This window comes from Protopterus annectens, chromosome 3.part0 (genome assembly GCF_019279795.1).
Source record: "Protopterus annectens isolate FY-2018-M chromosome 3.part0, PAN1.0, whole genome shotgun sequence".
NCBI lineage: Eukaryota > Metazoa > Chordata > Ceratodontiformes > Protopteridae > Protopterus > Protopterus annectens.
In genome coordinates this window covers 1,830,502,123-1,830,527,109 of record NC_056731.1, presented here as the reverse complement: position 1 = coordinate 1,830,527,109, position 24,987 = coordinate 1,830,502,123, and the positions used below count along the sequence as shown (strand labels likewise).

Below are 24,987 nucleotides of genomic sequence, written 5' to 3'. Positions count from 1 at the left end.
TCCAGTTGGGGCTAACAATGTAGCCAGCACCCATTCAGGACTAGCTGTTATTTGGTTGTACAATATTTGTGTAAGTTACTGTCCTATGGCCTTTCTTGCTTCTCTGTCAAGGTTCATTTATAGGTTCATGCATTTTTTGGCATTTAGTTTCAGACCATGATTTTGACGCCATTTATTTATTTGAGATAAAACTTCCTGCAGGATGACTAACTCATTTGGGGATTCAATGACTGCTCCTAGTTTGCAGTCATCTGCAAACTTAGTCAGCCAGAGTCATTTGGTACTGGCTTTTACTTCAGAAAAGTTGATGCCAAACAGGAGAGGTCCCAGCATAGAACCGTGGGGGGCATCACTGGTGACTGGTCTCTTTGTGGAGGTATCTTTCCTTATTTTGATTGTCTGAATCCCATCTGTGAGCCATTTGGCAATCCAGTGGGTGACACAGGGATGTATTCCCAGTTTATTTACCTTTTCTGCTATACCTGAGGCCAGTTTGAGATATGTGGTATGTACCATTTTGCTTTCATCCATTGCTTTGGTGACCTTTTCAAAAAATCCAGCAAGTTACGTAACCATGACCTGCCCTTGATGAATCCAGACTGAGACAATCTTAGTATTTGGAGGTTCCCTATGTCCTGACAAGTCCTTCCATGGCTTTGCATAAGAGGTTGGTCAGACTTGTGGGTCTGTAATTGCCTGGGTCTATGGAAGGTCCTCCCTTATGCAGGGTAATGATTGTATTGTTCTTCATTCACATGGTATAAAACTTATATGGAGGCTGAGACTGAACAGTGTTGTTAGGGGTGTGGCTAAATCATGCTTCATGCTATTTTAGAAGAATCCAGGGATGTTGTCAGGATACATCAATGCAGTATTTTTAGCTTTTGATAGCACTTTTAGGATTTGGTCTTGTGTGACAGTTGGAGGTGAGCTAGTTTCATGTATACCTTGAGGGACAGATGGAAGGGAGAGAGAGGTAAAGTTAGAGCTAAATATTTTGGCCAGTTAACATCATCATCATCAACTCATTGTTCACAGTCAGCTCAGCATATTGCTGCATTGTGCTTTTGAGAATACAAACTTAGCTAAAAAATGTCTTGTGATTGTCTTTTGCTTGGGTACCAATTTTAGCCTCAGACAAAGCTTTGGTGGATTTTATTAAGCTCCTGAGTTGTTTGCTTATTTCAATGACAATGGCTGTAACATTCTGGGAATTACTCTTCTTACCTTTGGTCAAAATTTATTCTCCATTTCAGCATGCCTGCCAATGGATACTGTTTTTTTTCACTCGATTATCATGTCAAAGTATTTTTGAAAGGGGCTTTGTATAAGAGGCCACCAAGAAAACCAGTGGCCCCTCCTCAGGATCTTAATTTTATGTTAGAGAAGTTAACACTTGCTCCATTTGAACCAGCTAACCTGGCTGACATGAGAAAACAGTTTTACTTATTGCTCTGACCTCTGCAAGAAGGGCATATAAATTTTAAGATCTTATGGTGAGTCAACCCTATCTCACTTTCCACAGGAACTGGGTTTCTTTAAGAAATACTTTCTTTTATGCCTAAAGTGGTGTCAGACTTTACTTTAAGCCAAACCAGCCATCCAAACTATCCATCTCTCTGTTTTCTTTCCTGATGACAAAAATGAGGGAAAAAGGATACTCCATACCTTGGATGCCCAAAGACAACTCGGGTACTATCCTGACAGAACTAAATCTTTCAGATCAGTAGTTCATGTCTTGTGAAGGTAAGAAGAAGGGACAACCTGTGTCAAAACAGACTGTTTCCGAATTGTTGTCTAGGTTATAACCTTTTATTATACCACAACAGAACTATTCTTGGCAAGGTCAAGGCCCAATATACCAGGGCCTTGGCTTCATCTATGGCTTTTTGGAAAGGGTAATATTCTAAACGTAACTTGGTCCTCTCTGCATAATTTTACAAAGCACTGTAAGCTTGATTCCTTCTCTAGGTCTAGAGGTTTTGCAAGGACCATTCTTCAGGGGCTCTTGGACTCTTCTCCTTTCACTTCACAAATGTAGCAAAAGCTATGTTAATCTACCCCTATATCTAAGGCTTCTGCAGCAGTGATCAATATGACAAACATATTACAGTTGGGTAAGTAAACTTACAATAATAGTAGATGCTCAAATGATTACTACTGCAATAACTGCTCACTCCCTCCATTCTCCTTGTTTTTTTTTTTTTTTTTGGTGTGTTGTTTATGGCAGATGTGGTTATTTATTTTTTGTTCTTGCTAGCATTGTACTATCAGGGCTCAGCCTCCCTCTGTGTTGGCAGCAGGTAGGCTGTGAATGGCTTGTACCCCTAACTTGTCTTTTAATCAGCTCAGCTCAAGCTGCCTGACACTCTGGGCACATGAAAGGTACCCTGTAGCTTTGGAAGCTGGCTAGCTGTTACATTCTTGGCAGGAGCAGGATATAACCCATATAGATAAGTCTAACGCAACAGTGATCATTTGAACATCAACTGTTATGGCTGGTTTACTTACACATCTGAACTTTCTGGACATGGAAAATGAATCCAGTTTGTAGTGCTTTGTAAAACTATGTACAGAAGGTCAAATTGCTGCCTTTAGAATACTTCTAGAGTCCATCCTTTTCCAGAAAGTCACCAAAGCCCTTGTGGAATGAGCCCTAATCCTGTCTGGAATTAGCATGTTATGCTGAGTATGACAAAAGGCAGTAGCATGAGACAACCATCTGGAAATAATCTGCTTTGACATACTGAGTGTCCTTTCTTCTTACCTTTATAGATACGGTTTCAATATTTTGAGTTGCTGCTCAGTCGCCATCATTTTCAAGACCACAGTGTTTTTGATCATTCCACTAAGCAGCACTAAAACTCATTCTATTTTCCTGTAGAGGGAGTTACTAGCTTTACTCAGCATCAACTCATTTTCCTTGTTATCTTCAATCGTTTTCTTGTTTTGGAAGAATGTTATACTCTTTCAAAATTGTTTTTTGTTTTAAATGGCTGGATAGGAGCTTTGGACTCGTGCTACCTGTTCCCATTGAAGCTTGGCCAAGTCCTCACAACACACACACACACACACACACACACACACACACACACACACGCACGCACGCACGCACGCACGCACACACACACACACACACACACACACATTACGATCAGACAGACTATGTCAGCAAATGTACTTTGTATGTTGTTATGTATACATAGATGACTTCTTTTTGGCTGCTAACTGTATATCTGTCTAAGAAGACAAAATAGTTAAAATATGCTGCAGGCCCTGTTGTTGTGAATAATCCTTTATGCAGAATATAACACAGGATGTGACTCAGATATGGCGTTATATATTTCTTTAGTTTCTAATAAGAAACAACTGACTTAGTTTTGATTCTACAAAGGTAGTGAACACCATGCTAATGTTCAGGTTACTTCTGTGTTTAAGATGGAAAATTACACATATGCAGTTGTCACTAAAAGTTGGGAATTGTAAGTGAAATGTTTCTTTAGACTTAAGGTGACTGAAGGGACTCAATAATTTGAGCAGTTTAGTGTTCATTGATTATCAACATTTTTAAGATGAACAGAATTAATTCTAGCCTGTTGTGTAGGTTAAGGAAACTTAGTGTTTAGGTGTCATCTGTACATGTTAGGTCACTGACTTTTCATTTTTTGTCTGATGTAATTTAGAATTTAGTCAATGCCATTTATCTGCATTGTGCTGATACAGAACACTGAAGTGCAACACATGCTTCCTATACCAGAATCTGAAGATTGCATAAAAAATTAGGTTGGCAGAGGGATTATCTGGGTATGTAAGCTTGAGTGGCAAGAACCCATCTCACCTTTTTAAGAGGAAAGACTGTAGTTTTTCCTCTTGTGTGCCTCTTCCTCATGAGCAATGAGAGGGGATATTCAGCAAGGCCAACACATTTGTAGGAAGACAGCTTGCTTTTGCAGAATTTATGTACATGTGCTCAAGTGCAGCCTGGTGTTGTTACATTTATTTATCTATTTTATTTATTTATTTTTAATTTTTTTTTACGAGGAAAGTCCAACTGGGCAGAACCCATTTTCAGTAGAGGCCTGGGAAGAAAAGCTCCATATGGAAATAATACATAAAAAAGATAGGCATAATGACATTTTCTATACAGAGATATGTTCATACGTTCATAGGTTCATAGGTTGGTACTAGGCTATTGGCCGTAGGTCCTATACAAGCCTAGCCATAACAATTCCCTGGCTATTTCGTCCCACGGTATTTACTTCCCTGGACCCCTGTCTAGCAGGGCGACTGACGTGATCCCTGGGGTGAATTTCCTATCTCCCATCCAATCATCAAGGTTCCTTTTGAAGAGGGCCAAAGAGGCGCTCTGCTTGACATGTATGGGCAGTCTATTCCAGAGTTTGAGGAGTCTCTGGGTCAGGAACCTATCCCTCCAGCATGTTTTGTTCATTGTGATGGCAAGGTTTAGATTGCTGGAGCGTGTGTCTCTGAGGGATTGGGATTTCTTTAAGTGTAGCATGTCCAGCAGCTCAGGGTTTGACATGGCCTTGTATGTTAAGCAGAGATCGCCTCTGAGTAGACAATATGTGACAGAGTATAGGTGGAGTTTTTTTAGACAGTCAGCATAGGGCATCTGCTTTAGGCCTGTGATTCTTTTAGTGAGATATTTCTGCGGCCTTTCTAGTTGTTGCAGATGTCGTGAGAGGTACATACCAAACGGGGCGTTGTATTCTATAATGGGTCTAATGAGGGATGAGTACAGTGGGACAATGACCTCCTTTTTTCTGGATGAAAAGCCCTTAGTGAGGAGGTATGCCATATAGAAGGATTTCCTGACTCTTGTGGCGATGTGGTTATCGAAGGTGAGACCACTGTCCACCTGTGTCCCTAAGTCTCCTATCACACTTTCAGTGATTAGTGTACTGCCACCTATGTCGTAATTCATGGGTACATGTTTTTTCCCAAAGGGGATAACTATACATTTCTTGGCATTGAGCTTGAGCCCATGGCTCTGGCACCAAGCATCTGTTTCTGTAGGCCCTTTTGAAGAATATCCACATCATTTGGGGATTCAATAATGGGTCCCAGTTTGCAGTCATCTGCGAACTTTGTTAGCCTGAGTCCCTTAGTGTTGGCCTGTACTTCAGAGAAGTAGATGCCAAACAAGAGCGATCCCAGGACCGAACCCTGAGGTACTCCATTTGTCACTTTTCTTGAGCTGGATTTGAAGTCAGCTACTTTTACAGTATGTATTCTGTCAGTAAGCCAGTTGGCAACCCATTGAGTGACGTAGGGATTAATGCCCAGCTTAGTAAGTTTATCTATGATTCCAGAGTGGGGGGGGTGGTGTCGAAGGCTTTGGTGAGGAACAGATAGGCTGTGTGGACCACCTTACCCTTGTCCACGGCTCTGGAGACTGATTTGAAGAAGTCAATCAGGTTCAGGAGACAAGATCGGCCCTTAACGAACCCAAACTGCCTGGGGTCCAGTGTTTGCAGGCTTCCAATGTCTTTGTTTATAAGTTCCATGATAATACGTTCCATGACCTTGCAGATCAGGCTCATCAGACTGATGGAGCAGTAGTTCCCGGGATCCAAGGTGGATCCCCCCTTGTGGAGTGGGATAACTGTAGTTGTGTGCCACTCAGTGGTCGCGAAGCCTGAGGTGAGGCTATGATTAAACATGACACTTAGGTGAGGTGCCAGTTCATTTTGTAGTTCATGTAGTACACAGCTTGGGATGTCATCTGGTCCCATGGATGCTGTATTCTTAGCTTTGGAGAGTGCGTTTTTTTACCTGTGTGGCCGTTATTACCAAAATTTGGCAATCTTTCGGTATTGAGATGGGCCCTTTAGGGGGTGAGAGGGGGGAGCTGAAGTTTGCACTGAATCGATCTGCCAGGATATTGGCAATATACTTGGGATCAGTATATTTAATGCCATTCTGTTGTAGCTCAGAGCAGATCTGAGCATTGTCATTTAGATTCTTGACATAGTTATAGAATGCCTTGTGGTTGTCTTTGGAATCTTTGGCAATTTTATTTTCGTAACTAGCTTTGGAGGATTTTATAAGGGATCTCAGCTTCTTACTGAGGCTGGTAATGGAGTTTTTTGCATCTTGGGATTTTCTTTTCTGCAACAGTTTCTTCCTTTTGTTGTAAAGTTTATTTATGGTAAGGGACCACCAGATTGGCTTCCTTTTTTTGGAGGAGAGCATCTTGGTTCTATTGGGGATGGCATGATTCATGCACAAGTGGATGTGCTCATACAGTGCCTTAGTGTAGGATTCAGCAGTCGAACTTTCAGTTCGTGTCTGCATGGGTGTCATGAAGTTTGTCACTTCTGACCTGAGTAGCATGAAGATGGCTTTGGAGAATTTTTTTAGAGAGGTTTCTTTACTGGGGTGGGGGGGTGAGGGGTGGGATGTGGATGTCAAGGGTGATTAACTTATGGTCAGACCTGACCAATGAGGGGGTGACCATAGGTGTGGAGTATCAATTTCCCATGTAGGTAATTTTAATTTACAGTAGTTACACAATAGCTACTAGTTTAGATAGAGTTGGATGAGCTTATCCGTTGTTGAAACAATACATACAAGTACATCCAGGGGATCTGGGCCAAGCATAGGACAACATATCTCCCTGTTAGTCTGGTGGGATGCCATTTCCCAGCTCCTCTACCCCTGGCAATTTCAGTCAGCTAGGATGAGTCTGAGCTGCAGCTGATGCAGTCCATACAGTTCATCGGACATCACCTGAACACCAAATCTTGCACTATACACCTCTATCCAGATAAAGTCTAATCACTGAGACTTGCAGTGCAGAACCTGATTAATTCTTTTCTCCTCTCCTCTGTCAGTGTTTGTTCTAAGGGTTTTGGGCCTAATGGTGTCTTCTATCCTAATGGTTCACCTGTCTGGATTTCACATGAGAATCCTACAGTGGTTAGTCATAGTGAATGGTCACAACTAGAGGACTCTTTGTCATCACTTATACAAATCACCAGTCTTTGCAGAAGCCATCATCTTTGCAGGGGAGACCTTTCCTGTAGCCATAGCCATCAGTAATTGTAACTACAGATGCTCTTCCTTGGGGCGGTGGGCACACAATTAGGAGAAAATGTTCCAAGGTACATGGTTGGAACAGGAGGCCAATCTTCACATCAATGTCTTGGGAGTGAGAATGGTTCTCCTAATGGCAGGACTCCTTGCCTCCAGGAGTGAGCTCCATCGAAACAGACAGCATGATAGCAGTTTGGTACATCACCAAATGGAGGAACCAGATCCTAACCCCCCCCATGGTGGGAAGTTATAAGGGTGTGGCAATGGGAAATTGCTTTGCATCACTTCTTGATGGCAGTGCACATCCTTGGGAGAGCCAGCTGTCTTGCTGACAGTCTCAACAGATCCACTCTTTTGTCTCATAAGTGGTCTCTTAATCCAGACATGGCAAATCAAATCTTTTGCACTGTGGCTATCCTTGCTGTGATCTGTTTGCTTCTCCAACCAACACGAAATGCAGCAGTTACCTCGCCCTAATTCCCCCAAAGGGGCAGTCCCCAGGAGACTTTCTTGTCAGGCAGTGGCCAGCTTGCCTTCATTATGCCTTCTGTCCTCTCCCCCTTATGTCCAGAGAAGGCAATGAGATGAAAGCCACTGTGATTCTCATTACTTCATTCTGGCCCAGGAAGATCTTGTTCCCAGTTCAGTGACTTCAATCACATGTGATTTGCCAGAAAGCCACAAATTTTATGAGGAAGAGACCAAAAATATGAGACAAAAATCTGGACATTCTGCAAAAATTTGGACAGTTGAGAGGTATGCTGGTAAGGGAGCATTCAAAATAAGATGTCCTGTTGTACTTTGTTTTCAGAAAGAATTAACTGTTATGATCTTTCTAGGAGACTGATTTGTTACAGGTTCAACTCTGTTACACAAATATGTTGGTATTTTTTTTTTTTTTTTTTTTTTTACTAAAGGCTACATAGGAGTAGCCAATGTGATTCATACTGCCTTCTAGATTTTTTTTTCACTGAATAACCTAAGCCACCATAATTTACCTGCAGATTGTTGTCTGTGCATTTTTGAACTAATGACACAATCTGTTTTAGGAACAATGTGGGAGACTTGCAAAGTTCCATAGTGTCAGTATTGCAGAAAAGCAGTTGTATTACACTCATTTACATACACAGAGTACGCTGCTCAAGTCATTAATTCCATGTTTTGGGGTTGTTGCCACCAAACGTTGCAGTAGCCATTCCTTTAATTCACTATAGCTTCTTTTAGTTATTTCCAAAAGTTTTGAAATTCTGCAGTTGGTTTGCAAGTTTGTTTCCTTACCAATTTGTTTTGCATCTTATTCTAATAAGTATTTTAGCTTGTTAGCACAAATTATGAATTTGATTAAATCAATGACTTGAGTAGACAGGGCGGCTTTAGTGAAGTAGCTTGCCTGGGAACCTGCATGGTCAGACAGCTCAACAGAAAAAACAAAAACATTCCTTACATTTCCTCTGATTCCAGCAGTGAATTCAAGACGGATGCATTTCTGACCTTTCTTATTCTTCACAGCTTACTCAGAGCACTTTGTGGCATGGCACATTGCCAGATAGTGAGCCAACATCTTGGCTTAGGGCTTCAGATAACAGTCTTGACACCCTGCAAATTCAGCTGACAGGCTCCTTTAAAGGGCCAGTTACACATTTTTCAGTAGGTCTTTGAAAATGAGCTACTGTTCACTTCCAGTACATGGGCAGCTTGACAGAATCAGAGTATGCAATCACAGTTATTCATCTGACTGTGTTAACTGTAATATTTCGCTTCACAGTTCACGATGCATTGGTATACCATCATTATTTGATTGTTTTTATTAATTATAAACAGTGCATGTATGTTAAATGTTGTACCAGTTCATATGAAAGAATTTAACAGTAGTTAAAATAACATACAAAGTTTTATTCTTTCTTTTATACTGTTGACTTTACTAACATAACTTCCTTTGTTTCTATTCATGCAAATTTTGTATTTTTTGTAATGTACATTTTAACTAAATACCCATGCTGGACTTTTTACACTTTATTTGACAGCAGCCTTTTGTATGCATTTGCAGTGATTTAATATTCATTTATGTCAGTAAGCTGCCTGCTGCATCTCTAGAGCAACATATTCTGAAGCAAAGTCCCCAAATCTTCTTCAGCTTGCCTCATTGCAGGAGACATCTAGTAGAAATGAAGCAGCCTGCAGCTGATTAAATGCTTCTGTAAATTGACCTTTTGTTTTCAGGCCCTTCTTTTCTTTATTAGTTAAGCAGAGTCCAACTAAACAATGTCTGCTGAAGAACTTGCCCAAGCTAGACTTAGGTGGTGATTGATACACAAAGAGCTTCCAAACTCTTGGCAGTTCATTCATTGTTAGTTCTTTTCTTGCCCATCATGTCTTTCTAGATGTTTTTCTTAGCCTGCATACAGAGTAAAAACAAGGTAGTTCCAGTGCTGTGTGATGTGATCCATTGCCATTGATTCAGTCTAAAATGGCACATACTTGTGTATTTATTGGCTTATGACATGACTGCCATGCCATGGCATGTCCCTAAACATTCGTATGTAATTTAAATAGAAAGATGACAGCCATACATCAATTACTGTTGCTGTTGCACATCTTTAAGGATTTAGATTTTTTGCCAGAAGAAATCCTTCATTCTCCTTTCCACTAATGCTTTGCAGGTAGGTTATTGTTGCCTTAATGCTTACCCTAGAATCTCTGTTTTTCTCTTTTTTCTAGTCAAACTCTACATTTACCCACACTAGCATACTGCAGCTCCTGCAAAACGGTGTCTACGGATTGCAGTTGGCCACCACAGTCTCTAACAACAACTTTTTCTCTCCCAACAATTAAACAGTGTAGGTTGCAAACATAAAAAACATTTGTTAAGCTCTCTTTTGCTGTGCTGTGTAACAAAGCGAGTCACCATTTTGGTCAGTCATAGGGCTCTTTTTGCTCTGTTTTTTGCCTCTTTTCCACTGTAACTAAAGTAAACTGATTCATACATTTGTCTGTCTGACCCTAATTGTTACAGCTATACCTTGTACCTTTATGGCTTTCTAACTTTCAGACAAAGATTAAGTTTTACTTATTTGTCTGACATTTGAACAAGTAACCCTGATATAACATCAAAATTGTATACTGTTGATATGTCTTTCCTGCTAAAAGTAAGTAAAATTAAAGTGCTGAGTGCAGGTTTTAGGCCCTTACATTCAACTTGGTTTTAGGTCCTTACATTCAACTTACTTGTAGTGTGGTGTGGTTTTGCCCACTCTACTCCCCCTCGCTTCGCCCAGCTTTGCTTTTCTACCACTCCCGAATTCCACCCACCCCAAATATCCTCAAATGTATACTTTCACATCATTGTCTGGTCACTCCAACAGCCCCTCCCACCACCATTACATGTGCTCTCTCCCTTTCACTCCCTCACCTTGTCTCTAGTCTTCCTCTTTTTCCCACTCACCTTGGGCTGCCTGCTCTGTGGCTTGCCTCTCTCACACTTAACTCTTTCACTCCCTAGCATTATTTTCTAACATACTCACTATTTCCACCTCTCAATACTGTTCCTTCCCTCACACTGCTTATCTCTTGCCACCATCCTTCCCTAATATATTTCTTTATATTTTTCCCTATAACTCTCCCCCTCCTTTTTCCATCACACAATGCTATCCTTACTGCTATTTCTCCTACTTCTAATCTCACTAGCCCTAAGCACTTCCTACCACACTGACCTCCATATCTTCCCCTCTTCTTCCATCTTTCCCTTTCCCAGACCTCTTCCAACATATAACCAAGCTCCACTGACTATTGCCCCCTCTCATTTCTGTCTCTCCCCCTTTCAGTATCTTAAATTTAAACTCATGGCCGCCCCCGCTCATACTCCTAAGCTCAAACTCAAGTACCCCATTCCCCTTACTGGCCATCCACACCTTTTCCATCTTGTCTTTGGTCTTCTGGTTTCTGTTGACATCCATCCTAATCCTGGTCCCTCCCCTCTCTCCACTCCCCCTCCACCCTCATCTGCTGTCCCCCCAAAAACATCTTCAAATATCTCCAGCCTCAAACATCTCTCTATCTCTGAAATGAACATCCAAAGCCTAAACAACAAAACGTCCGAACTTAACGCATGGTTGACCCAACAGAAACCTCACATCCTGGCCTTATCGGAAACCTGGCTAAAACCGCATATCAATTCCTCTGAATTTCTGCCACCTCGATACAATATCTATAGGTCTGATAGGACACCCAAAAAAGGTGGTGGGATGGCTATCTTGTACTCTGTCTCACTGATGCTAACACCTATAGACATTACCCTGTCTAGTTTCTCCCCTGCTGAACTACTGCTCCTAGACTGCCACATCAGTAGCTGTAGGAAGTTTGCTTTTGCCTCTGTCAATATCCCCCCAGGCAAAAACATCCCTATCCTTGAGCATATACTCTCCTGGATAAACACCTCCATCCCCTATGAAACCATCATTCTGGGGGGATGTTAATATAGATTGGAACTCCCTTATTTGTCACTCACCCCAACATTTCATAAACCTGTATGGATTCTCACAACTGATCACTACCCCTACCCACTACAGTAAAAATGCTATTGGTTCCACAATTGACTGGCTCTTGACCAACTCTCCTAACAACTACTGTAACCCTTCTGCCTTCCAGACTCTTATTAGTGACCATTCTCCCATCTCTATCTTAAGGCACTCTCCTCATCTCTCTAAGCCCCATCTCTAAAGAGATTGTAGGAAACTGACTAACTTTTCCCCTGAAACCTTTAACTATAGACTATCTGCCATCAACTGGTCTTTCCTATAAACTCTCCCACTCACTGATGCTGTTACTAAATTCAACCACATTTTCCTTGATGTCCTAAACTCCTAAACTCTCTTGCCCCAACTCGCAAAATCAGAATCAAATCTAATTTTGCACCCTGGCTCTCCAAAGCTACTCATGCTTTGATGCATGAAAGAGATGCTCTATGGAAAAAAAATGGCAAACCACTTAAACTCCCACCTTTCTTCAAGGTTATAAGCAACTCAGAAATCATGTAAACATTGTATTATTTTGGATAAATGCCAATATTTCACTAAATTTCAAAGCTCTCATCCAAATGACTCCAAAAAATTCTGGATTACTATCAACTCCCTACTCCACACTGGTTTTCCTACCATCCCTAACCCTTTCCCCTATCATTCTCCTTCTGAAACTGCAGACTTAGACAGCATCTCTAAACTCCTATCCTCCGGTAACTCTGCTCATCCTAACTCTTCTGTGTCACCCTCACCCCCCCAAACCTTTATGTTCCTCTGTCTCTCGGCCTTTTACCTTGAGACCTGTTTCTACTAAAAACATCAAATCCCTGCTTCTTTAACTAAAACCATGTTGTCTTTCCACTGATAAACTCCCCCCTCAATTTCTGAAAATTGCTGCTGACTCTATTGCATATCTTGTATCTATCTTAATCAACCTCTCCATTCAGGAATCTACTTTACCAGAAATATGGACATCTTTCTATACCACTCCTCTGCACAAAGGGACAACTTCTAAACACAGTACCTCAACTGCCTTACTATCCTGTACTCAAAAAGGTTGCAGAAGCTAGGGACAACAACCTCCTCATCTCCTTGTCTCCTGTCTATTTCTTGATCTCTCTAAAGCCTTCAACACTGTGTCTCATCCCATCCTTCATAACAAATTCTCAGACCTAAACCTCTCTCCTCCTACTCTTGGCTGGTTCCAATCCTACCTTACTGGCAGAAAAACTGTTAGATGGCAGCAGGCTTTCTCACCCTTCCTTGCTGTTCAAACAGGAGTACCCCAAGGCTCCATACTTGGAACGGTCCTTTTCAACATTTTTACCAATGACCTACATTCATCCTGCAGTCTCTCATCTGTAATCCAATGCACAGATGACTCTACTCTCTTATCTATCTCCAATGCTATCTCTGAACTACTCTCACTAACACAGGCTTCCTTTATCTCTGTTGAAAAATGGCTCAAAAACAATCAACTAATCCTTAACCCTAAGAAAACTCAACTCCTTCTCTTCCTACCTCAGACACTCTCTCACCTTAAATCCAACTTTTCTCTTTCCTCCCAAGATGGCACCACTGTCACCCCTGACTCACACACCAAATTCCTTGGGGTAATAATTGATGACCAACTAAAATTTGACTTGCACATACAACAGGCCATCAAAAGAAAACACCAAAAACTTGGACTACTTTATAGGAACAAAAACTTCCTCACTACTGTCACTAAACGCATGCTTGCGCAGGCATTTCTCTTACCCAATCTTCTGTATGCTTCCCCCATCCTTACCAATATCCAAACTATCTCAGTGCAGAAACTGGAACAAACATACAACAAAATTGCCAGATTTATTCTAAACCAACCACTCTGTTCGCATCACTGCCTCTCACTAAACAAACTTCAGTGGCTAGAATTTCCACACCTTCTCCTACAATCGCAACTTCACACTACCTTTTCCACACTCAACAACCCCTCTGCGTGCCCTGCTCTCGCCTCCCATGTTACTCTCTATTCTCCCCCACGGCCTCTCTGGAGTGCTGATCATCTTCTCTTAGTTTATAAACCCAAAAGGAATATTGGCAAACTACTTTACAAGCACTCTGTCTCACTAAATTGGAACAAACTCCCTCTCCATATTAGATCTAACCTTTCCTTCCCCTGTTTTAAAAAGGAGCTTAAATCCCACCTACTAAACTTGAAATTATGCCGTTGCACTGACCACACGTAGTCTTAGTCTCTCCCACTGTATAACTTGTTGCATCTCCTAACTTTCTTTCTTTGTTAGTAACTTCTGCTTAAACTAATCTCCTAAACCCTCATCTCTACTACTATAGCCCCCTCCCATTCTCCACACTATCCCTCCTCCTCACTTCCAATCAATGTCTATACATTGTCCTTCTTTTGAACAACGCTTATCTTTTTGTTTTTACTCTCATATATAGTAAATTTTAGTCCACTACTATCAGTGCAAACCTTAATGTTCATAATTTTTTTCTTTTGTTTTTCTCTTTATAATTAATTTCGTATCTGCAGTGTTGTTTTTAATAGTTTTTGTCCTATATGTTTATCTTTACTTATGTTTGCTGGGGCTATTTCCCCTTGGGTCTCCATTGAAAATGGGTTGCTTACTATCAATGCAATGCAAATAGTTAATAACCTTTTCTTTTTTACAATTATTTTGTATTGTGATTGTTATTTAATATTTGTATATTGTCACATTATTTTTATTTATGTTTGCTGGGGCTTTCTCCCTGGGGTCTCCACTGAAAATGGGTTTGTTTGCAAACTCAGTTGGACTAACCCAGTTAACAAATGTGAAATAAATAAATAAATAAATAAATAAATAAATAAATAAGAACCTTCACTTTCAGGTGGGACTTGTCTCCACATGGGCATGGTAGTACATATAGTACTCATTGGCATGCTCTGCAGAGATACCTGCTTTTTGAATAAGTAGGGTAACAGAAGAAGTAACCATAGCGCTCCAATTGAGCAGGACTTAACGTTGTGCTTTTTTACAGAATGTTGAAGTGGTGACATTTCTTTTTGCTGTGAACATGCAATTAGCTATCAGGTTATTTCCATTTAAAATTCAGTGAAAATCTCTTCTTTGTGCCTTTCAAACCTCTTGATATTTAGGAACTGGGAACCTAATCTAATGCAAGGTCCAAGTACTCTGAGAACTATAGTTTCAACAGGTACAGTCTGAAAGACAGCAAAATGTGCCCAAGGAATCTACTGTACAGCAGTTATGTGCAAACTTCTGCATGTGTTTTAAGTTAGAACTTATCCACTTCTTGCTCTGGGTGCCTTTTACTTGAAGTCCCCTTTAGTGCAAACCGCAAATGATGACCATATGTGAAATTACCTTCTTGAAAGACATGATTCTTGGCCAAATCATTATGTTCATACTGAGTGGGTGACATACCTAAAGTAGAAAACAGAGCAGTATTTCCTTGAGCAGGAGGTGACAATTGTGTACTTAAGGTCTGATATACCAGCTTTACTAAGAGAACAGCGGTGGCTATTTATCTTCAAATCTGGTGCTGAACAGTAAGGCAACTCTCTTCCTTGGTGATTTTCAGTGTCCTGCTAAATCCACTACTTTCTGAAGCAAGTGCTGCTGTATTTAAAATAATAACTAGCTGCAGCAAGAGTCTTAAGTGCAGGAAATCTGTAAAATATATACAATGTTTTCAGAGCTATAATAACCAGGGGCATTGGTACATTGGATAATGCTTCTGAATTTGGATTGGAAGACTGTAGCTTCAGAGGTTTAGGGGGCATAATGGATAAGGTGCTTACCTCATGGACCCAGAATACAGAGTTCGATTCTGACCATTGAATGGAAATTGCCTAAGTTTAAAATGGCCTGCAAGGGCAGTTAGTCTAATACTTACCTACCTGTCATTTTTATTAGAAGGCCGTGTACTAAATATCACTTTATTCTATGTCATTTTTATTAGAAGGCCGTGTACTAAATATCACTTTATTCTATGTCATTTTTAGGTTTTAAAGAAACTGCATTCCTGTATGCCATCTCTTCAGCAGGATTAACTCATGCCATGGCCAAGGCATGTAGCGCTGGTCGAATGGAACGATGCACATGTGATGAAGCTCCCAACCTTGAGAACCGGGAGGCATGGCAGTGGGGTGGCTGTGGGGATAACCTCAAGTACAGCAATAAATTTGTCAAGGAGTTCCTGGAGCGAAAGTCCCACAAGGACTTAAGGGCAAGTGTTGACCTCCATAACACCAATGTTGGGCTGAAGGTAATTGAGCCTGCTTTTTCCTCATTATATTTATTTTAGAGGATTGGTTTCCTAGGATATCAAGATAATGGTTTCATGTAAAAAAAAAACAGATACTCTTTGTAAAGGCTGTACTAGTACCTTGTTTTCAGAATTACTGAATTAACATTCTTTATGTTGCTCTCTTAGCTCTTTGAGGCAGTACTCCTTTAATAATTACTTATATGTACACATACAGTAAACAGTCAATTATTCAAACTGTCTGAGACCTAGGGCAGTTTGGATAATCAAACTGTTCAGATAATCAAACATAATTGAAATGGATAAAAAACTTCTAAAATCTTGTTTTTTCTACTCACAGGGAAAACACTTTTCAACAATTCAGCTATTCCAGTGGACAATAAAGATTATTTTTCACACACAAGTGGGCTACAAGTTCAAAATCCATACACAAGCTAATACTTATAACATTAAGATATTCAGACTTTATGATTTTTCCTACCCAAAAACTTTGGAAGGCTACATTCGGATTACTGATATTTTGGATAATTGACATTCAGCTAATCGACTCTAGTATATACACATATATATATATATATATATATATATATATATATATATATATATATATATAGTTTATATATTTATATATAATTGTTCACTGGCTAGCCCTCTTTTATGGGGTACAGTTTCATAGAGATTATGGATTTGTTGGGAATAAGGGACATAGAGAGACCTGCTGAACATGGAGTCTGTAAGATTTGCTCAGAAAGCTACTAGAACCTGATGAAAGAAATAGCATAATTTTCAAATATTCTTCATCTCTGGTATAACAGATGGGGCTTTCTTAGGATTCTTCACCTGATGACGTGTCAGTTTTGTTCCTCATCTCAGTTTCAACTAAACATTATCACAGGGAGGAGAGAAGTTGGGGGGGGGGGGGTTGTGTTCAGTGCTATCTTATTTCAAATGTAAAATTCCGCAGACATGCATGCAGGTTAAAGCATAAGCAGTTAGTTTAGATGAGTTGTTTTGTAATTGTTTATATTATTTTTATTAGCGGTTCATAAATAAAATTATGTTTAAATATATCTTTTCATGCTTTAAAAAATGTGATATTATATAAGTAATTACATATTAATTTTTCAGACACATCCTTATTGTGAATATTGTAACATGAGAAGATGTCCCTCGATTTATTACATTGACCAAATATGTACCAAACCAATACTGGAAGAGAGAGTCTGTCTTGATTTACTTTGTCATGTTTCTTCCAAAGATCTGCTGTTTTTCAGAACTTATGAGCACCAATTTTTATACTTTTCTCAAATTTTCTTATGGTCATAAGTAACAGTAATGTATAATGTAGTAAATAAGCTATTTGGCATGCCACTGCCTCCATTTTGTGAACAGTAAAATTGCATGTATTAACAGTCTGGTGCCAGTAAGAGCTCTTACTGTACTTTGCAGCAAGACAGAAGAACTGCCTGAAGGATGTTCAGTCTTGTTGAAAAGCCATTTTGTTCTGCATGCCTTTTCTGGGGAACTATTTGTTTCCACACAGTAAGCAGGAAGCTTTCTTTTTCTCAGCCCTTACTTCATTACCTTGAGTGAACATTTTAATGTTATTTCATATTGCAAGATGTAAACTAATAAAGCAGGAACTCACAGTGAAATGGTGTAATTATGATTGTTATCCCAGTTTCCTTGCAGTGGAATAAAAAACACAACCTAATTTGTCATGCTACACTGGTAGGTATTTGGCTTTCAAAGTCTTAAAAAAGAGATGTGTCGATTGTCCGTGAATTAGAGGCATGAAAATCATTTTAGTGAAACATTCCACTTTTGTGAGCTGTAAATCAGTTAAAGGAAGTCACCAAGTTTGAAATCAGTGGCACTGATGTAATATCAAAAGGCAGAAAAAAATGTTAAAAGACACATTTATTTGAAACACTCAAAAACAAATGTGCCATGGCAGAACACCAAACCTAACAATGTGTAAAGAAACATTTTCTGGGAGAGAGAGTGGCCTCTCACCCTCTGTCTGTCTACTTACTCTCACACACACCTCCACACAGAGGTTGTGCTTTCTGCACTCTCCTAAATGTTAGAACCATCTTACATCTCATTGCATCACCCATTGCACTGACAACTCTTTGTGCGCACGACATACACACAGGCACACACACTTCCATCAAAACCAGTCACATGACATGTGTGTTCAGTTAAACCAGGCTCACATCGTAGACTAAAAAAAATAAAAAAGTAACATTACAGTGATTTCATCTATAGTGGGTTCACGTTCAGAGAAATTAAACAGAAAGGCATACTGCTCATCTTTTCCTTCTAATTTGTAAGCTATGAGCACCCACTGCAGTCATTTTTTTCGTTACTGTACTTTTAACTACAGTTTCCTGATGTTCATTATATTGAGCACTGCTGAAGTACTCTTCACTATATAAGGCATAGCCTGCTAAGGATCTAACAGCCAGCCAGCTTCCAAAGCTTCAGGACACCTTCCATATGCCCAAATCATCAGTCAGCTTGAGCTGACATGACTAAAAAGACAGGTTTGAGCATCAAGCCCATCTGAGCTTTCCTGCCATAGAAGACAGTGCTCCTCTATGGGCTTTCAAGGACCGACAGTAGGCTTGTGCTGTTCCTTTGCTAGGCAGATTAGTTCCCTTTATAGAAAACCCTTCCATGTTTAAAAAATAGTTTCTTTTATTGTACTTTCCTGTTTAGGAAGGTTATTTTTAAGCAAGGATTTTAATTGAAAAGCATTATTTTTCTGTGGAAAAATTGTGTTTAATTTTTGGAGATGACAAAGTGTTTTAAAGTGCTTTTTACTGTGTTTTCGTGTGTGGAAAAAGGTGACTTTTAAAGATTTTAAATTTGTACTGTTTTTTGCTGCTTGTTTTCCCCGTGAAACAGGCATCATTTGTGGCTTGACCATGGAACAAACTACAATTCCCATGGTCTGTCCTTCCAGTTGCAAAAAACAGAAGTTAAGAAATAACATTTGCCACCACAGCAGGCTAGCAATTTCCCTCAGCTGCAGGTGGGTGACTATGTTGTGGCCATAACTTGTTCCTCAGTCCACTCATCTTTTACCCCAGATTCCTCTGGTGTAGTATCTATAGCGACCAAGGGTTAGCCATGTTCTCTGCGGTTGTCAGGGTCCCGTCAGCAGGCAAGGGAGAGCTTCTCTTGTCAGTCCTTGAAAAGGGAACAGGGAAGACTTTCCTGTTTGGTCAGAATGTTGTGCACATCCCTGGAGAAGCTGATGCTGTTATTAATAACTGTTGGTCCCATTTTTCCTGTCAAAAAGAAACAGAGAACAGATATCTACTCCTACTAAAATTTCCTTAGACAGGAGTAGTTTTCTGGGTCTGGCTCATGGTTTAATTCAGGATATTGATCCTTCTTATAAAGTGGATTCTGGTAAAAGAAAGAGACATACTTCTTTTCCTGAAGAGATTCAAGAGTCTGAAATCTGGATAGGAAGACAAAGGGACAGATACAGAGTTTTCTCCTCAATTGTCTGATTCAGACTTATGGGAGAACTCAGTTTCCGATTCTTGCTGTGGGGTTTCTCTTTTTCTGAGACTATTTTCAGAATGTGCCACCGATGTTTCACAGTCCCTCAGAAAATATTATGAGCTGTTACAGAAGCAATTTCCAGAACTTTCACCCATTCCTCAAGTTCTGACAGCTCCAGAGAATGCGTGTGTCAGTGCCTGCAATTTTCCGAATAGCCAGCTGCCCCTAGAAAGGCAGATAAAATGTATAAAGTTCCTCGGTCTTTACAATTTTTATACACTCATCCCAAAGCTTGAGTTAATCTTACTGCTGCTAACATTTGGTTAATTCCAGTCATACTCTTTCTGATATGGATGTGAAGATTATTGATAAGTATGGGGAAAAGTTTATGCTTCTGCAACTTTGATTTTCAGAATTTTGGATTGTCAGATTCATATGTTAAAGTTTATTTTGACTAACTTTGAAAGTACGAGGAATATTTTGTCAGCCTTGTGAGGAAAAACCTGCTTTAAATAATTTAGTTTTTTCCATTTCACAAGTCACAGTAAATTTTTCACAGTATGTATATGACTGAGTTGCTACTTCTTCTAGGGCTTTGGAAACTGGTACTGTTTTCTGGAGGTTTTCCTGTCTGCATTCCCAGAACGTGTCTGATGATTCGAAGATGACATTTTAAATCCTCCATTTGACAGAGATTTACGTTTTGATTCCTTTGCTGCAGTTGTTATCAAAAAAGTGTGTTGAAAGGAGTAAGTTGATATAGGGAATGAATCCCTTAAGATTATTCAGCCCTTCTTTTACAAATTTTCTAAGGGATTCTGTAACCTTATATCCAGTTTCAGCAAAGAACAAAATAAAAATCTCACCAAAATGCAGGTAAACAGATGCTTAAGAATAAATGGCGGGGGGGGGGGGTTCTGAACAGCATTCAGAAGCCACCCAAAACAAGGCAGGCCCAACAGGTCAAAATAACTGTTTAGGGGACCTTGTTCACCACTCCCACCATGACAATCCCTTTTCCCTTCCAGTATTCTAGAAGCAGCAAATTGTTCCTTTATACATGCATTTACAAGGCATTACAAGCTTGGTTCATCCCCTTCTACTGCCCAAATGTAAAAGCTAGGGTAATCTACCCATATTGCTAAGGCTACAACAGAAGTGATTAATTTGTTGGACATAGTACAGCTGTGTAAGTAAACTTACTATAAGAGTAGATGTTTGAATGATCACTGCTGCAGTAGCCACTCCCTCCATCTGTCCATCCTCCTTCTTTTTGTTGTGTTGTTTATCCCAGGGTGTGAATGCTTATTTTTGTTGCTCCTAGCATTGTCCTTTCAGGGCTCACCCTCCATCTCTTTGTTGGCATGAAAACTCTGAAGGGCTTGGTGCCCAAACCTGCCTTTTTAGCTAGTTCAGCTCGAGCTGACTGATGTTTTGGACTTGTGCAAGGTACCCTGAAGCTTTGGAAGATGTCTGGCTGTTATATCCTTGGCAGGATATAGCCATATAGCTAAGGGTACTGCAGAAGTGATCATTTGAACATCCACTGCTATTTTAAGTTTATTTACACAACCATACTTTCCAAGGCATCACTTTTCAATAATTGCATTAAAGCTGTCCTTTTTTGTCACTGAGATTTGAGCAATGTAAATTTGACAAAGTAGCTTTGACAACACTGATATAAAACACGTTGTTGGCAAACTGTCTCAATCCCATGTATATGTAGGTTGAATTAAGAAATTATGAAATTGTGTGGTTCACTATCATCTCACTAACATCATTTCTCAAGAAAGACTGCTGTTGCAAAGGTCCACCTCAATACAGCACCAAATATTTGCAAAACTAAGTTGTTTCTGCAGTAAAATGTCAGAAAACAGAGTCCTAAAAGTTGGCTGACTAGCACATAAATAAGGCTTCTGTCTGTAATGCTAGTGACCTGGGTTTGCTAATAAGGGTTAGATGAAAAGCCTGGCAGTCTGGAATGGAAACTCTATGGATGGTTTGGATAACAGTCTATAAGATCACTGTGGGTCTGTCATTACTTGCTGTCACTATACACATATGCAAAGTGAACAGATTTTTGGGTTGCTGTGAAGTTGTGCATTTCCACCGACAGCCCCACCTACTTCTTAGTGCAACTTGAGCTTATTGCTGCTAACGCCATTCTTTAGTTTTGTAAACTTCTTGCCATGGTGAAGATGATGCTGATTGGATTTTGATCAGGGTAGACTGGACTTCCTTATTCATGGCAGCAGTCTGTCATCCTGCAGGATCCCAAAGTGTTCCCGAGAGATATACTCCCTCAGCTGTGTCCTGAGTGTACCTGGGACCTCCCTCACAGTGGATAGTGCCAGCTACACTCTCCATGGACAATACTCCAGAGGCATTCACATTAGGAGGTCAGAGTACATCAACTGACTCTGTTCAACCTAGAAGAGTAGTATCTCCACTCCAGGATCCTCCCAGATTGCCAAGCTCCACACTTTATATCAAAGAATGTGACCAGATGCTGTGTGAAGGAAACCTTATTCCAGTTGCTTTTCAGTCTTGTCCTTCTGTTACTAACCAAAGCTTGTGATCACTTTAGCATGCAGTCAGGTACAGCACCTCCAGTACTGTGGCCACTCTATCCATCTACTGGTCAGTCTTCCTGTCCCTTTTACATTCACTTGTGAGCAAGAGCCGAAGTTATTGAAACTCCTCCAAGTGGGGTAGCTTCAGCCACTCATCTTCAGAGAGAAATAAGCCACTCTTTTCTATAAATGAGCCATGACCTCTAAGCCCACTGTTTTCTATAAGTGAACCATGACCTTACCTCTCATGCCACTCTGCTACCAACAAATCATGATCTCTCACGCCGGTTTTTTCTATAAGCGTACTATAACCTCTCACACCACTCTTTTCTACAAGTGAACCATGACCTCTGACTCCACTCTTTTATACAAGTGCACCATGACCTGTCATGCCACTGTTTTCTACAAGTGAACCATGGCCTTGCACTCCACTCTTTTCTACAAGCGAACCATGACCTCTAACACCACGTTTTTCTACAAGCATACTGTGACCTCAAACTCAAAAAGAACCAATGCATTGCATACTGGTGATCACAGTCACTTGCAGTGAAGAGGGCAGCATCATCTACAGACAGCAAAGATGCAACCCAGCTATCTGTAAACTGGATGCTTTCCATACCTCAGCTACACCATGATATGCCATCCATGAAAATGTGAATAAGAGACATGCCATTAGCACTGCCCTTCTGTTATCTTTAGCATCTTCATCAAGAATGCTGATGTAGTTCATAATCTTAGTATTCAGGGACCAAATGGTCCTCAATCCTAGTACTGTTGTAACAGGTGCCACAAAGCATTCCAAGCTGCAGGATCATATGCCTTCTGTAAGTCCAATAAACACATGCAGACAGTACTAGCAAACTCCCAGAATCCCTTCAGCAGTTTTACAGCTGGAATACTACCTCACTATACTAAGACTGGTATAGTCTACAGAACCTTTGGCATAAATATGCCACAGTTGTGGTGCCTCATTGCAAATCTGACAGCTGACTAGCACATAAATAAGGCTTCTGTGTGGAGTCTGCATGTCATCCCTGCAGTCATGTGGGTTTCATCTAGGTGCTCTTTTTTCCTCCCACATTTCAAAGACATGCGTCTGGAGAGTTTCTCCCCAGTCCTCCACTGAAAATGGGTTTTGTCCCAGTTGGACTTTCCTGGCAAACAAATGTTAAAGAAATAAACCATGATCCATTGAGTAGAGAATGTAGTTTTGATACTGCCTTGTCAGACAGAATTTTAACTGTAGTGATTAGCAACCCTTCAGTGGTGGCATAGTGGGCTGTAATAACTGCCTAGAAAAAGAGTCAGAAGTGTAGTGCTGTCTGATATCAATTGCTAATTTTATACATCCTTTGCTTTCTGCTGCAGTAAAATGTGTAATGGCCACATCAGCCTCGAAAAGTACTTTTTTGTACCCCCCCCCCCACGCCCGTGTAAAATCAACCTCCTGTCATGTCAACAGAGCTCCTTCTGCACATTTTACATAATTTAACTCTTAGCTCCTAGACTGTTGATGTTCTTGCCATGAACTTCAGATAACATATTTATACATGAATAAAATGCCTTATGTCATATTCTGAAAGCCCACCAGAGTTACCGTGCATGTGAAAAGTTATATCATGTCTATCAGATATACAGTGACATAAAAAAGATGGCACAGAGGTTTTGTACAGTTTTCAAGCCTTGAGAATCTACTGCATTTTTTTGGTATGATGCTCACCCAAAACCTTCCATATGGTGCTCACCCAAAACTCTCCAAAGTTGAGATTACTGCACATATGCTGTCACAAGAATATACAGGACAACTTCTTTTTGGGGGGTAGTCAGATTTGCAGTTTCTGGTGCTTCATCTGAAATGCTTCCTGGTCTGTGCCCATAGACAATATGATAGCACTTCATGTAAGTGAAAAGCAGGTTGTTGTACAGATTTTTGCCCTACCTGACCCTTGAATAGTTTGCTTCTTTTCCTGAAAGTGAGTCTCCTGGAGTAATATGTTGGTTTCCTGCAGTCACCAGGACTGAGGAGGTAAAGGCTTTATTTTGACCTTTCCTTTTTCTTTCTTTCTGAATGTTTGCCTAGATAGTGAGAACCAGCATACTGTTTGCACTACAGGGAGATGGAGGAGTTTGAATAGTTTTAAAAGCCAGTAAACAAACAGGAGACCACACAATGTGCCAAGTGTTGTTCTGAGATTTGTACCACAATAATTTCCAAGGACTTTTTTTTTCTTTTTGACTGTTTACATCATATATTTCCAGCTTCTGTCTAGATAGGAATGCATTGGTTAGTGCTCTAAGCAGCCATGCCTGTAGTCTCTTGTGTCTCACAGAGCACTTTCCACATGAGCTCAGTGAGTAATGAAAGGGTTGGCTTGTCTGCTTTGAGTATGAGGTAATTAGAATGAGGACCTCTCTTCAAGCTGCTCCTCTTTGCAATAGTTCTGAATGAGCCATTTATTAAAAAAGCAATTTCCCTTCCCCTTCAGATTCTGTTCTTTTCTCTTGCAGGCTTTATTTGGGCGAAGTCAAGCACTAATACTGACAATAACTTGGAAGTTATGATTAAACAGTGGCTGCACCTCCTCCCACTTCTTTCACAGACTCTACCCCCTCCCCAAACCACACAGCTATTGTAATCAGTTAATGAAAAGCTAAAGTATTAAAAGCACTCCATTTAGTTCCACATGCAGTGAACAGGTGATGGTTTAATTAAATTTGTACATGTTTCTCAGCAAAGTATCATTAAACATGACTTTCCAACTACCCCCACTGGGGCGTTGCTAAGTTTCCTAATCCAGGAAGGCCTGACCCTTTCTTAGGTATGGCTGGCCGAACATGCCTCACACATCTTAGGGGCACAGTGAAAGGGTCCAATATATGGTTACTTAGGAGGAAAGTTGTTTTGTAACATCCTGTGTTTTCAATTTTCCTTGTGTGAGTCTTTCTGTATAATCTTCCCATAAAAGCCAGTATCTCAAAGCTTAGGTAACAATGAGTTTGTTTGTTTACATAAACTTTACATGCATGATCTTAGTGTTTTTTTTCCC

General features: G+C 40.2%; 1 protein-coding gene across 1 annotated transcript in view; it reads left to right on the top strand.

Annotated features, from left to right (window-relative positions):
• Window positions 1-24,987, top strand: part of WNT9A (Wnt family member 9A) — a 707,942-nt gene that overhangs the window by 573,586 nt on the left and 109,369 nt on the right. The window contains exon 3 of the mRNA XM_044065882.1: window positions 15,583-15,845. Coding sequence (XP_043921817.1) covers window positions 15,583-15,845 — 263 coding nt within the window. The remainder of the gene's footprint in view (window positions 1-15,582; window positions 15,846-24,987) is intronic.